The sequence below is a fragment of the Calypte anna genome, chromosome 2 (assembly GCF_003957555.1).
Source record: "Calypte anna isolate BGI_N300 chromosome 2, bCalAnn1_v1.p, whole genome shotgun sequence".
NCBI classification, from domain to species: Eukaryota; Metazoa; Chordata; class Aves; order Apodiformes; family Trochilidae; genus Calypte; species Calypte anna.
In genome coordinates this window covers 42,309,752-42,324,829 of record NC_044245.1, presented here as the reverse complement: position 1 = coordinate 42,324,829, position 15,078 = coordinate 42,309,752, and the positions used below count along the sequence as shown (strand labels likewise).

General features: G+C 38.9%; 1 protein-coding gene across 1 annotated transcript in view; it reads left to right on the top strand.

Annotated features, from left to right (window-relative positions):
* Positions 1-15,078, top strand: part of TOPAZ1 (testis and ovary specific PAZ domain containing 1) — a 144,795-nt gene that overhangs the window by 99,266 nt on the left and 30,451 nt on the right. Inside the window, exons 3-6 of the mRNA XM_030444639.1 lie at positions 6,656-6,875; positions 6,972-7,218; positions 7,456-8,638; positions 10,126-12,571. Of these exons, the coding sequence (XP_030300499.1) occupies positions 6,656-6,875; positions 6,972-7,218; positions 7,456-8,638; positions 10,126-12,571 (4,096 nt within the window). The remainder of the gene's footprint in view (positions 1-6,655; positions 6,876-6,971; positions 7,219-7,455; positions 8,639-10,125; positions 12,572-15,078) is intronic.

Below are 15,078 nucleotides of genomic sequence, written 5' to 3'. Positions count from 1 at the left end.
AAATTAATACAAATTATCAGCTGGCCCTTTTTAAGGTTCAAAACAGAACAGGAAACTCAAACGTAGGCTTCAAAGATAAATAGATACATATTTACAAGAACAACTTATATATTTTAATGTAAACAAAGTTACTGTTTATTTACATTTATTTATAGTTCCATTACACAACACAAACTATATACAAATGCGATTTTGCTGTAAATGCACATAGACCAAGGAATGGGTTCAATCACTGGAAAAATCCTGAAAAATCATTCAGATACATCATGTATGGAAATATATTAATCCACATATGTTTTAATACTTCTTTGCAGCTGCTAGCTTGAGTGCCCCAACTTTAGGAAATCCTCAGGAAGAACATTTAGAGCCTCTGGTCACGATGTTCTCCTAGCAAGTGCAATTCCCATGTAAGCTTGCTCCCCTTCAGCAGGTCTTCCCATAAGTAAGATGTCCCCTGACAGCAAGTGGTGCCTCTGCCCCTGTTCAAAAGCTTATAACCAGTAGCTCTGTAAGCAATTAATGAAAAGTAGTGCAATTCTCATGATAAGCACCATGCCAAATAGGCAGTGAAAATAAAGTTTTTAAAATATTTAAACCATCTATGTAAAATCTCTGGTCAGAAAGTCTTCATGAAAGAAGATGAAGCCACTAGAAATGCCTCATACACCTATCCTCAGCTGACTGATCTCAGAACCAGGAATATAATTACTCACTTTAGGATTCTACCTATGTAATAGTAATGGTGGTAATGATAGTGATAGTGATGGTGATAGTGATAGTAATAGTAATAGTAGTAATAGGATGCAGAAAGCCTACAGTGCAGTCATAACTCATGTTGGGGTTTCAGAATTGCTGTATTGTATAATTAAAGGAGGGCATTTTTTTTTTTTTTTTTATTTAGGGTCAAAGGAATTGCTCTAGCAAGTGGTAAAGCTGCTGAGCAGTCCAGCAAACAATTCCTCCTTTAACAGGGAAACATCTAATTCCTTCAGTAATTACATATTTCTCTATGCCTGACAGGTATAGAGTCATTCTGATCAGCCCTCTGCAGTCACAGGATTGCTGTTTGTGAGACAATGACTCCAAAAATAACTTTCCTTAATTACTAACATGCTCAGTCTGACTCACCAGATTACAACCAAGCAGAACAGTGGACACTCCGGTATTTAACACAGTATGGAACCTGGTCAGTCACAAACACACAATCCTCTTGCTGATTAGAAAATATTTATCTTGGTGAAGAGATGAAAAATAAATCATCTGTCCCCAAATGCTATTTAAGCAGTAGAGCATACAGGCAAGGACTATTTAGATTTTAAATGCAGAATACAAATAGCTGAGGTTCTACTTAAAGGTTATGGTTCAGTCTCTCAGCTCATCAAAGTATGAAGACATGCAAATTATGTTAATTGATGATATTACCTAAAGAATTTAGTTGCTAGGTGCAACTCCCTGCCGAATAGGTGCCTTGCTTTGACTTAATGTCAATGAATTTTATCTAAAATTCTCACTACAGTGCCTAGGATGTGCCTGGTTTACCTGAAGATAATTTTCTGCTGTTTTCAAATAGTGTAATTAATTACCTGTGAGGAAATAAGCAGATGAAGGCAAAAGTAGGTAAATCTGTGGTCTCTTCTCTGCTTCCCCAGGCAACAATTTGTTGCACACATGAACCAATAATATCAACTTTTACACAGCTCTTCCCATACATTATCTGGATATGTCAGTGGGAAAATGTTCAGTAATAAAGTCAGCATGTGTTTTAAAATAGTTTTATGCTGCTTCAGTTGGGGAAAGCTTTATAATCAGTCCATTGCTCAATACAGTCAGCATGGCTGAAACAATGCTTCATCAACTGTAAAAGGTACTTTCATTTAATACTGTCTCAAAAAGAAACCCAAACCAAAAACTAAAGAAGTAAACAGCAGGCATTTTCTACATCTGAAGCTCTAAAAAAATTACGTTCAAATTCTGAAACCATACACTAATTGCAAATACACTCCTCAGGTTCAAAACTATGTATACAAACTATATAACATATTGGAGGATGGAAAATTATCTTATTCTTATGGATAAAACACCCAAATAAGGAAAGATTCAGCAAGCTATTCTGAGGCTCCGCACTTCACCAGCCACCTTGACTCTGTTAAGCAGACAGAGATGTAAGCCCTTAATGGATGACCATAGCACAAGAAATTGAACCTAGGAGCCAGTCACTGTTCATTGCCCAACAGCAAGGGTAATCAGGTGTCAGATTTGGATTCGAGTTTGTGATTGATCACTGTCACCTTTCAAAGTTCAAGGCTCTCTTTTACTTTGCCTAGCAGCACTGCTGAAGATGATCTTCCGCCGTTTCTTCAGTCAGTCTGAACCACAGAGAAGTTTCCCATTACTCCATTTTGTCTAGACCTCTCCTTTCCTTTTTTAAAGGTGATCTTCTGAGGCAACCGGACATTTTTTGTTTGATTTTCTATCTAGTACTATCTACTGTTTTATTATGTTCTGTCTAAACCTTACCACACCCCTACCATTTCCAATTGTATGCTTTCCCTACCTCTGATTTACTCTATTTCCATTCCTCTTTTCCTTTCTATTTTTATTTTCTCATGTAGAAATAACATTTCATTATCATTTTTTGGCAGCAAGCTGGAGGTGTCATGTACTTGCTGATGTGCAGTTGCTTTACTCAAAAGTCCAACATCTTTTTCATCCAAACACTAAAAGAAGTTGATTCTAATAGCAGATCCAGTGTACAGGACTGGATAGTAGGTAGGTACATGGTTATGTACTACCTAGTTTGCTTTATCCTGAGAATTTTAAAATAAATTAAGACTGAATGTGTAGTCTCTTATTTGATTAGTTACTCCTCTACTACATCTGTATTTTTTTAATCTCAAATTCCAACTAGCCAGCTAGTTTATTTCTTAAACTTTTAGCAGTGAAGGTTTAGAAAAGAGCCATAAATGAAAGGGAATACAACAGAATACGAACCCAATGCAGGAGTTCCCTCGTGGAACCTTAAAACTGATTAGTGCCACTTTCTGTAATGTTCAGATCAGATGTGATCATCTGGAAAGTCAGTCTTCCAGAATAAATGTCAAGCAGCATGATGATTAAAAAATCCGAAACAAAAACAAAAAAAGAAGAGAAATTACTTTCAAGCTTTTCAAAGCTCAGATTGAGAGGTCCTTATACCTCCTATGACTATTGGACAGAAGCTGAAGGAGCACAAAATATGCCAGAGGGAAACACTGATTCCACACAATCAATAATTTTGATTTTCATGCTGTCACAATTCAGTAGTAAATTAGGAATCAGAGGATCTACCAAGAAATGCCAGATGGTTCATTATGAAATACACCAGCTGTCCTTTTTCCTCCAATGTCTCATTTTAAACTGGAGGAAAATGAAGTTACTTTCATCTACCCTGTACAGCTCTATAATAAAAACAGACACCAAAATAAAGGTTGAAAGATCCAGCTACTCACTGGATTTACTTAAGTCTACCACCTTGTAGTGTAATCACTCAGCTACTTCACAAAACAGATCACACTTCCACTGAGGCACCCAGTGAGGCCCTTGTCTGATGGAGTTCATTGTGTCAGAGTAGACAAGCAAACAGCTGTTAGTGTAGACTGGATCAACACCTATGCAGCTGATCTTACAAAGGACATGAGTCCAATTCATATTTTTTAACTCAAGCCTAACAAGGGCAGTTAGCATGATCCCCATTAGGTGCCACATCAAAGGTGGCTCCTGAATTAAGTGCCTGGGAATGGAAAGCAAAGGCAAGTTTAGAGGAACGGCTTGAGACAAAATTCCTTAGTTTCACAGTTTAGCAAAACCTATTTCCAAGCACCCATCTATTTGAATAGACAGCAGGGGATAAAGAAGTTACTTAAAATTCATATCTACATTTACTATCTTTGGGTGCTACCTTTGCAAAAACAATAGCTCAGAACTGTTAGTATATAAATCCTTGGGATTTATTTACTTACCAAAGGATACTTTCTTGGACACGCTCGACTAAAACTCTTGCCTGTGTCATTTTGGTTTTATTACTTAGGGATTAATTTGGTTCCTTTTAGGAACAGACTGTGTATTCCTCAGAGTTTAGTCTCAGCTACTACAGCACAGCCAAACTCTTTCCACTAAGGTAACAAATCTATCCCTCAGCTAAGCATGAAGGTATAAGCAGTGCAAAAAGAAGTGGTCCAGGGGGATATTTTTCACATTGCCTCACAAAAAGCACAATTCATTTTCAAGTTAATTCTTTTCAGTTCTCTAGATAGAAAGGAAGATAATTCCTGTTGCTAGGTGAGTGTATTAGCAAAGTCTAAAGTACAGGCTGGTAAAAAATTTATATGATTTGCTCACCTATGTAGCTGGATTATGTGTTTATAAATGTCAATCCTTAAAAAACTTCTGAGAGACTATTCAAATGTATCACTGTGTGATCTGTAGCTGCAATTTTCCCACACTAGTAAACTATATTAATTGGAGGCCTAGGAGCACACACTTACTCCTCTGAGAGAGTAAAACAATAACAATCTCACAGAATTCACAAAATATAGTCACAAATTCTTTTTTCCCCTCTTGGAAATTGCCAGGAATCTCTGAATGTACTGGTTATTCTGAAAAAAGAAAAAAAAAAAAAAGGTTTTGGCTACATGGTTCCCTTTTTACTTTCAGACACTCTGTATCTCATATTTCTACTACTGTGTTTAGGTCTCTGGGAAGAACAAGAAACCAGTGAAACAAAAGAACAGATCAAGAAAAGTTGAATTAGTTAAAAAATTCTAAAATTTACATTTGGCATTGAGATATAAGACTGACAAAACTCAAGAGAAACAGGCATTTATCATTATTCCAAACAATAAATAATTTAAAAATAAAGTTTAAATATTTCCTTGTAGTGTTACTATTTCAAATGTCGTTGGAATGTGAAATTAACACCTTTTTTCCTCTTAAATTATTTATATGAATTTTTAAGGTTGTTTGCACTTTAGTAACCTGTGTATTAAACACTTGATAGCAGATTTCTTTGAGAGAGTATGCCTATATAGAAAAATTCTCTATTATTTCAAGTATTTTTAAAACACGGTTAAATTGATTCACTTTGAAAGACAATGTTTATACTACCTCTTTTTAGCAGTGTTGTAAGCTGAATGCAATCTGTTTTTTAATATAATCAACAGCTGCTTTAAAATGTGCTTTCTGGGGCTCTAGCTCATTTTCAAAGGATTTCCATGAAGAATGTCTTTAATTAATATTAATTTCAAGTACATTTTTATTAATTTTGTAAAAATCTGGTCTAAATTCTCATCATTGTAAATAACTGACTAGATACTCAAGTCTTCAAATTGTACTGGAGAGCAGTTAAGATATGCTGTTCTTCCAGATTTCCTTTACTACTGTTTTCCAGCATATCTTATTCTTTCTTGTCTTGCTATCAAACTTAAAAGACTATGTTTCACTCTGGAGAAGGTTATGTTTGAACTGTTGAAGGTTAAATTTGGCCAGAGCTGAATGTTTTATGTAATACTAGCCTTGCAGAACACTGATGATGATAAATACTGTGCAGTTAACTCTTTTTTATTGTGTCTTTTCTGTCCCAAGGATCTGAAGCACAGTACTGAGCTGGGGAAGAAACTGCCTAAGATATCTATATTTTCTGATTTGATTAGCTTTAGTTAGCCATTCAATGACGTTTTTGTTGTACTAAGGCATGTACATGCAATCTAAGATGATGATAAGCAAAAGACAGTTAATAGCTTCCCAGCTTGCCTGCTCTTTCCACATCTATGAAGAGCTTTTGTTGAAAATCCAGTGTTCTCTGTCTTTATTTGGACAGTGATGTATTATGTCTACCTGTGGATGGAGAAACAAAGAATAACATAAGTTAAAGTCACAAAGTGAGGGGACATATATTGGGAAATTATTCCTTCAGTTCTCAACTGCTCTTACATCCACAGTACTTCACTTCTAGAAAATTAGCAAAAGCTTTATTTCTGTGCGCAGATCCCAGAGTAAAATGTATGAAATCTGAACACTGCCAAGCACTAAGTCAGGGTGAAATGGATTCAGTACTTCATCCCTCAGAGACCACCTGCAAACAGATAGGCACTGGTTGTAGGACACAGACACTTACCAGCCATTGCTGATTGCATTCTTCACATTAAAGTATCACCTTACTGAGTTGACTAATTTATGAGTTTCATTGTGTTTGCCATTTAGATTCAATCTTTGTTCAACATTGATTCTGTAAGCCAGCTTCTACGTGTTCACATTATCACCCAGGGAGTGGTATTGAAGCTTTGTGCTCCATCCATGTTGCAACCATCACATGTGAAGTCCCAACACCAACTCTGGCTGCTTTCTGACTACATACCCTACTTGTGCTGTTTGTTTCCTACCTCCACTCCTGAGAAACTGTGTTATTTGAAATAGAAAGTTTAAGTAAGCCGTGGTTATGGAAACAAGCATTATCCCACCTCCATGTCGGAGAGCCTCTGAAGTGGTGTAGATGAGAAGAGGCAGATGGTGGATGAAACTCACGAAAAATGTGCTGGGCGGCCTGTTTGGGGGTTTTGGGTTTTATTTTTGGTTTTGTGGTGGGCTAGGGTTTTTTGTTTGTTTGTTTGGTGTTTCGCAGGGTTTGCTAGTTCCACACACGACCCTGCGTACCTCAGGTGGCCCCTGAGCCCGCGGCTGCAGCCGTGGCCGGGCCCGGCGGCCTCCCCCCGCAGGCGCTTCGACACGGAGCTTCGAGCACGAAGGCCGGAAAAAAAACACTACCGCCTGCCCGGAGCCGCAGCCTTCACCGCCTCCGTGCTCAGCCCCTTCGCAGCAGAGAAGCTTCTGCCCCGAAGACCGCACTCTTGACCAGAGAAGACAAGATCAGACTAAGTCCTGTCACCCTCCTGCCCCTCAGTGGCCGTACCCCAGACCGCTCACGCTACCGCCCTCAGTCCCCTCCCGCCCTGCGCCTGCGCCGTCCGCGTCGCCATTACCCGCCCCGCCTCTCTTTCTCAGGCGGCGTTGGCGTGGATCCGGCGAAGCGTCGAAGGACGGATCGGTGAAGGACAGAGCGGGGGAGAGGAAAAGGAGGGAGACACGGAGGTGGCTGGGGCAGCTGCCCCGGCTGCGGGGGTGGTGCGGGAGGCGGGGGGCTGCGTGGTGGGTGCGCCCGCGGCGCGGCCCTTGAGGGCGCAGGAGGTGCGGGGCTGCTTCCTCCGGGCCCCTCCGCGGTGAGGGGCCCTGAAGGGTCACAGGGGACCGTGGGCCTTCCCCGGGAGGCCTGGGCTTTCTGCCAAGCTGGGTGAAGTCTGAGCCTGGGGAAGGTTGTGATCCCCTCCTGGTCGGGTCTGTGCCGGCCTTGGGTGATGGGCTGGCTGGGATGCTGTTAAAGATGTGCTAATAAGTGGGTTTTGTGGAGTTTGTTTGTGTCCCTAGGCTCCTGTGATGCTACAGTTTAGCTCAGGAAAAGTGGTAGCAGGCAGTGAGGTGAAGTTGGCTGACCAGATGGTCACCAGCCCAAACTGTCTGGGTTCAGGGGTAGGATGTAAGCCAAAGAAAAAGTTGGTGGTCAAACAGAGTCCTCAGCTGGCACCAAACAGAAATCCTGAGCAGCCCTTATCTTCCTGCCTGCAACCTCCACAGCACTCCAGCGTTTCCTGTAAGGAATTTGCTCCTCTTGTGCCCATGCAGAAGGAGCAAAGTGAGAGTAGCCAGAGACTCCCAAGTAAAAAAAAAACGTTCAGGAGGGCTGCCAGAAGAAGGAAGGGTTTATCTCTGCCACTTGCAGACACTGCTGTATGTGAAGATTGGCAGGTAGCAGCCACGGCTGTAGCAGCATCCTGGCAAGAGACTGTAAGGACAGGGATGGGACAAGGTCAAGAGCTGATTTTCTCAGGCACTACTTTGCAAGATAAATTCATTGTAGGGATTGAGAGAAAAGAACATAGCTCAGAAGGACTGAACCTCTCAGGTTTTCGGGAGAGTCCAGGGAGCTCAGGAGAAAAAGGCAAATACTCTCCTATGGAAATAAAACTACAAATCCCATCCTCAGAGGAGGAAATTGAGGGCACAGAGAAATACAGGATTTGCTTTTTGCCAGAACCAGAAGTGCTGCAACCCAGTAAGGGTACATGCAGCACTGAAATGCAGAGCTTTGACTCGTTAATGATACTGGAGATGCAAATCCCAGATCTTAAGAACAGTCTGGAGAGTTCTCAAGAATCCTTGTCTGAGCCAAAACCTGAGAAGGAAGTAGGTACCTTGGAGATACTGGTGGATGAGTGTTCTTTAATTGGATCAAACAAGCCAGGGACACCGGAGAAAGGAAAGAGATGCTTGAGAAAGAAAGGCAGGACATCTTTCAGAAAACGGAAATGTCAGTCTCCCATAGAGAGGAGTAGATCTGCCTTGCTAGATCTGCATACACAGTGTCCAGAGTCTGAAAAAGGATCTGTGAGACTGAGGAAGAGGAACAGAAACACAGTGGTGTCACAGCAGCTGCAGGGTGTAGCTGCCCTAGAACAGCCAGCAGCCAGAGGAGAGATGGAAGAGAGCTGCATGGAAGAAGAGCAGCTGAGTGCAGACTCTCAGAAAGGAGCGGACAGCATTGGGGAAAGTGGTAAGCACTTGTGCCTCTTCAAGTACAGCTGCCAAAGTTGGGCTTCCAGGACATGGGAGCTGCAGTAAGACCACATTAAAAAGTGAAAGGAGATAATTTTGTCTGTATGGGACAAAGTCATGGGGGCAGGAAAGAGTGGCTTGTACCCTGTCTCAAAGTGACTTCTAGTGTGTGGCTGCTAACAGCTCAAGAAGTGTAGAGATAAGAGCTAGGGTCTGATTTACTGTGTTGTAAATACCAGTCTTAGAGGGAAACATACTTAGGAAGAAGACAGACTTTTCTTGAAGGGTAAAGGAGTTCTTTAGCCCAAAGGAGAGAAGACCACAAAACCTGTTGGGTGGTGGTGGGAGGAACAGATAGAAGCAGCAACAGGTCCCTAAAAAGAATTTGTATTTTTTTCCCCCTCAAAACCAGTCTGTTCATTTATCAGTAGAAGGTCATACACAGGACAGAAGGGAGGCACTGGTTTCATCAAAACCAAAATAAAAGATAGTAAATGCTTGAATCATTTCTACATTACTTGATTTGTTTTGAATATATATTGCACTCTTGTTTTGGTGCTTGCCTTTGCAGGATGTTGGTTTAGAACGTTTTGCTTTTTGGTTACTATTTTCTGCAAAATTCTGAAAGACATGGAAGCAGAGATTGTATTTGGGTCTTTAAGAGAATGCTGTATCAAACTGGAACACTTTTGAAAGGAGTTTTGAAAGTCTTTTTTTTTCCTAGGGCGATTGTCTAAAAAGACATTCTTTTTACTTTCAAAGTGAGTACATTAAAATGACAAATATTCACTGTATAGTATTATTAATCGATATTTTATCTAGAAACCATATTCTGAAAACCTGAGGTATTAAATTTATATCTTACTTTGAAAACTAATATATAAGAAACATAAATATTCTGTTAGGATATGCTTGAGTCTATTCTCCAGTCTGAATTTTCTGATATACAGTTTTTTTACATAATCTGTGTTTGTTCATAAATTAGAAATAGAGCTTAGTAAAAATGAAAGTTTTCCAGTTTTCCTGGATCTTCTTGGAACAGTCTGATGCCTTTGGTTGGGCTATACAGCTGAAGTAAATCACTGTATTCCTATAAACAGCCTTTCCTATTACAGAGAATCTGTTGTGTAAACAAAAGATTTTAAGGATAAGTATGCAAACAGCAGCTGTATTTTCTTGCCAGACTTGCTCTAACTTGGTTTCCCCCTATGTTTTAGGTATGCAGCTTCCAGTGTCCCTTCGTCACCTTCTGTTCATCTTTGCATTTTCTCAATACAAAACATAATTTCTTCTAATTGTGCTCATTTAAAAAAAAAAAAAAAAGAAAACCGTAAAACTTTATGGAAATGTTTGTCTTCCACAGTGTCGTGTTCTTTAGTAGCTGTGCATGGGGTGGTTTTTTTTGTTGTCTTTATAAAATATTGCAATAGGAGAGTCTTTCTGCCTAAGTGTATTATTTAATGACACTTTTTTTTTAATCAGCAGATGAAAAACAGAATACAACTGAGCAAGACTTTGGGACACGGGCTGTGAAGAAGCTTAAGACAAATTATAATAGTTCAGAAGATCCCAAGGAAAAGGAGCCTCACTACTCTAGATCTCCTCTGGTTTCTAAATCAGGTGGTACTAAAAGCAGGAGCTTTCTGGGCCATTCTGTAACAAAAGAATCTGGTGTGCATTATAAAAACTGGAAACCCAGAACAGACCAAATGAGTTGCTTGGAAAGTTTTAGCGTGACCACAGCTGAAGAAATGACAGATATATCATCTGCACTATCGGATGCTGAACATGGCAGAAACACCCTAGACCATTGTAATGGCTTGCTCTGTGCAGCAGGAAAGAATCCATTTGTGAGATTAGAGGCCTGTAGTCACATCAATAAGTTAGTAGAGTCTTCAGCTAGTGGAGCTACCAGCAGTTACAAATTAAGTGGGCTCATCCATATAGCCCATGATAAAAGCATGCCTGTTTTACCTGATGGTGCTGTAGAACAGAGTGATAGGAATTGTAGCACTAGCAGAATGCAAAATGAGGCATCACCCATAAAAGGTGGTGTATTGGTTACTAATGAAAAAACTCAAGAAGGGTGTTTTTCATGCTGCCAGACTGAAAATAGCAAGTGCGTAAGGGGGGAAAGGTGGAATAATGGTAGAAAGCCTAGAAAAAAGAAGAAAATCACTGAGAAATCACCAGTTCAGAATATTTCCACAGACATGGCTAATGAATGTTGTGGGTGTGAGTTACAAACAGAAACTGCAGCTGCCATGTCAAGCTCCTGTGCAGTTTTAGGACTAAATCATAAAGAAATCACTTCGGCAGCTTCATGTGATCGTACATCAGGTCTTCATGTGGGAAAAACCACTCCTGAATCACAAAATCCATCAGCGTGGAGGAAGAACAGTACCAAATTAATTGCATTTGAAGATGGCTTTGAGAAGACAGCTGAGCTCTCGGTTATAGCAAAAGGGGAAAATGCACATTGTTCTGCTGCCTCTGGTAGCCTGAGAGAGCCAGCTGAGGTCCATGGTGTTTCTAATTGCTACAAAAGCAAGATAGAAAGAAAATTGAAGAAAGCTAGTAAGAATTTGCATCAGTTTACCTGTCAAAGAACAGTACCTATGACTGGTAAAAATGTTTGGCCTTTGGAATCTTGTGCCAGGACTTCTGAGTGGATTCCTAAAAATCATGGGTCCATCTCAGAAGCAAAAAGACTTCTAAAGGCTGCCCTTGAGGAATCTTCTGATAAAAGCAATGTTAAAGCTGTAGGAAACAGTACTGTGACTGAGAATTTGGTACAGTTGGATTTGCAAATGTCATTGGCAGAAATTAACAAAGAATCTACACATAAAATAACGGATCCAAATACTGAATGCCTTACTTCAGTTAAAACAACAGAATCCTCTCCCATGGGTATTTATGAGAATTTGAGAATGAGCAATGAAATTGTGGAATCACGAGTCAGTAAGGACAGAGGTGTCATGGCTTTTACCCATGAGGATGTTCAAGAAGATAAAACAACCTTGACTTTTACAACAAAACAAAAAGATAAAAATAAAGGAGCTGTGACAAAAAGAAATCTCTCTCTGACAGTCCTGAATGGTAAATCTACAGATAACAAAACCAAACTAAACTTAAGCCAGAAACCAGAAGAAGTCAATCAGGTAGTTTTGGATTTAAAGCCAAAGAAAGTAGTAAATACTGGAAACCTGACAAAATTCAAAATTCCTTTATGCAGAAACAAGCCTGAATCCAGGAAATTGGAATCTGTCCATTCATTTCAAAGAAAAAACTGTGGTCCATTAGAGCTTCTTGACAGCAGTGGTGTTTCAGGGAGCCAGAAAGCAGGTGAAGAGACTGCGGTAAATGCTGCAAAACAGCCTCTTCCTGTCATGAATGATGCTACATCTACAGCTTCCATGAAGAAAAAGGTAGATGAGGTAAACAGTAAGGACTTTGAGCATGATGGCTCTGAAAACCTCAATGAGTTGTCTGTGCTCCCTGAAAATTTTTCTTTATATCCACATCCTTTTTTTGGTGGACAGATGGAGTCACCTGTGCCTGCTGTCCCAGGTACTGAATGTGTACTAGAATCTAATTTTCCTGATCATTCTTGGAATGGAGTTGACTGTCCCGTTGCAGTAGAAATAAATGGTGATAGCAAATCAAGAGATAATCTTTCACAACACAAAAGTCACAGTTTTCCAGATATTCTTGAAGCTTATGAAGAAGATGTGCTTATCATTGATGTGATTCAGGATGACCCTGACCTTTTTGGAACTACTAAGGAAGAGGAGCTTGCAATTGCAGACTGTAGAAACAGTCCTATGAAGGTGTCCTGTACTAGTGTCTGCATTAAAGAAGAAAAGGAGGATCTTAAGCCTGAGTATCCTGGTATCTCAAAAAATATCAACGCAGTAGATGATCATTTTAGGTATGTTTATAATTGATTTTATTGTAGTAATCCAAATTACTTTGTTCTCATATTAGAATACTTTGGTTGTAGTGGTCAGGCTTCCTTACAGAATTTTACTAATTTCTAGGTTGATTTTAAGCATCAAAATTTGGTTGAGATATGACAGGATTCTCAATGCAAATTAATTTACTTGTTCTTCATAAGTAGGATAAACTAAACCAAAACAAAATATTATCTTAAAGAATGAGGTTAGACCAAGTGGTGTGAAATATGAAAGTATAAACAGAGCTAATTAAGAGTAATGTTATTAATAAATTAGAACATTTTTAAATACCCGACTTGATTTGAAATGTCAGGGTAGTTCTTTAGTTGTAAGGTGGTATAATACTTAACTATCTTTTACTTTCTAGGTGTAGCATATTCTTTTGCTGAATCTGTGTGAGTAAATGGTTGACCCTACAGTAGTATTCCATTCTGCCACTCTACTTCCCTGCTTTTCTCCTGTCTGCAGACATGTGAATGGTTTTCAGATTTCTAATTTGGTTAACACACCATGGTTCATGATCCTGCATCTTCATTCAGGAAGTTCCTGTTGTAAAGTATTAGGCACTGATCTTATTCCACACTTTGAAATTATGATACAAGTCACTGAAAGTATAAGAAAACTTTAAGGTAGGAACAGATTTTTGTAAAAGAGTAGTCCTTCATGGGACAGATGAACTCAACAATTGTGTAGTCTATTCTCTCTCTAAGTTTTGAAACTTGTGTTTGAGAAATGAGTTTTAAGATTACATTTTTCATCTTATAAAGAAAAAACATAAGGTTTATGTAGAAATAGTGCAAGGTTTTTTTCCCATGTTTTAATTTTCTTGCTCTGCTCCTTCCAGGTGTCCTCCTTATTCTTATTTTAAATAATGTTTTAGTTATTTCCAACGTTATACCATCTTAAAGCTGGTTTGTTTGTTTGTTTGTTTTTTTACTCATTGCTTTTCTTCTCCTTTTCCCTTCATTAAAACAAAAAGGGAAGAAGAAGAAAGGAATGTATTTTAACAGCAGTTTAGACATGAGAATATAAAACTTTCAGGTGTTAATAGGATAAAACTTCAGCTAAAACAAGCCTCTGAAGAAGAGATCAGGTCTTTGTAGGAGCATCCAACTTCTTCAGACATACATAGGCTGAATCACAGTAAATCTGTTAGAATTAATATTATTTTGTGTATAGTATATATTGTATCTTGTGTACTGTATAGCAGAATGAGCATTGGCTGTGTGTTACCTCAAGGTAATGATGGATGGTTTCCAGCTGGCTTGTCCAGATAGCTGTTAGACAAAATGGAAGACCAGAACTTCTGAGCCCTTTCTTTACGTAAAGTTTGCTATTTATATAAATAGTAACACATTTTTATTGGATCTTGATTTTTTAGGGAGGACAATAATTTCCTTTAATTTGTAATGACAATGAGTTAAAGTAATTTTTTCACATCCATGAAAACTGACCTTGATGTCATATTTCAGATTTCTTCCTGGTACCTGCTGAATTTGCTTCCTATCAGCCAAGGAAAATAAAAATGCAGATCTTAGTTCTTCAAGTTTCATCTTAGTTTGCTAAATGAGTAAATTGTTTTTTCTTTTTACCTTCCATAATTTGATGCCAAGATCACTAGATGGTGATTAATCATAGTTGGTAATAGGAACATATTAATGAACTGAATATGAGAATATTAAGACAATAGACCTTACCACACTGTTATCAGGTAGCTTATGATTTCACTAGTTAGTATTAAGAATGGTCAGTTCATACTGTTGTTTGTTTTGGGTTTCTTTTTTAGTATCAAGCAGAAAGAACTGAGACTCCAACATTGTTTGGCCAACCCAAAAAAGTGATTATGCTGGCAGAGTTACATGGTACTACATATTCTAAAAAATATGTTATTTCTGCTAATGTCTCTCCCTTTTTTTTTTTCATTAAGAGATATTCTAGAGACTTGTGTATGTTTTCTTGTTTGGCTTCTTTTATGCATACTCAGTTTTCCCTTCTTGCAATATTAGTTTGTAATGACATTTCAATCTGTCCAGTTACAGCAGTGAGCCAGGACTGCACTAACGTGAACCTTCTCTAAACTACATCAGTTTATATGCATGTTTTGTTTTTTTTCTTTAACTTCCGGTTAATGTTAGCCATTACACTCTAGATGAGTCTAACTGGTGATTTCAGTAAAACAGCAATGCAAACAATGTCTGCAAATTGTGGTTGTTGCTGAATGTTTTCTTTAACTATATCAATGCATAGCTTTTGTTATGATTTCCTTTCAGTTTAATAAAAGTAGGCAGATGATGACAGAAAGGATCTGGATCTTTGCTAATAGTGCTCTAGTGCACATATGCATGGGGATAGGCTTCAGTACATTAGTAAGACAAGAGGGCATGGTCTTAAATTGTGCCGGGGGAAGTTCAGATTGGATATTAGAAAGAATTTTTTCATGGAAAGGGTGATCAGACATTGGAACGGGCTGCCTGGGGAGGTG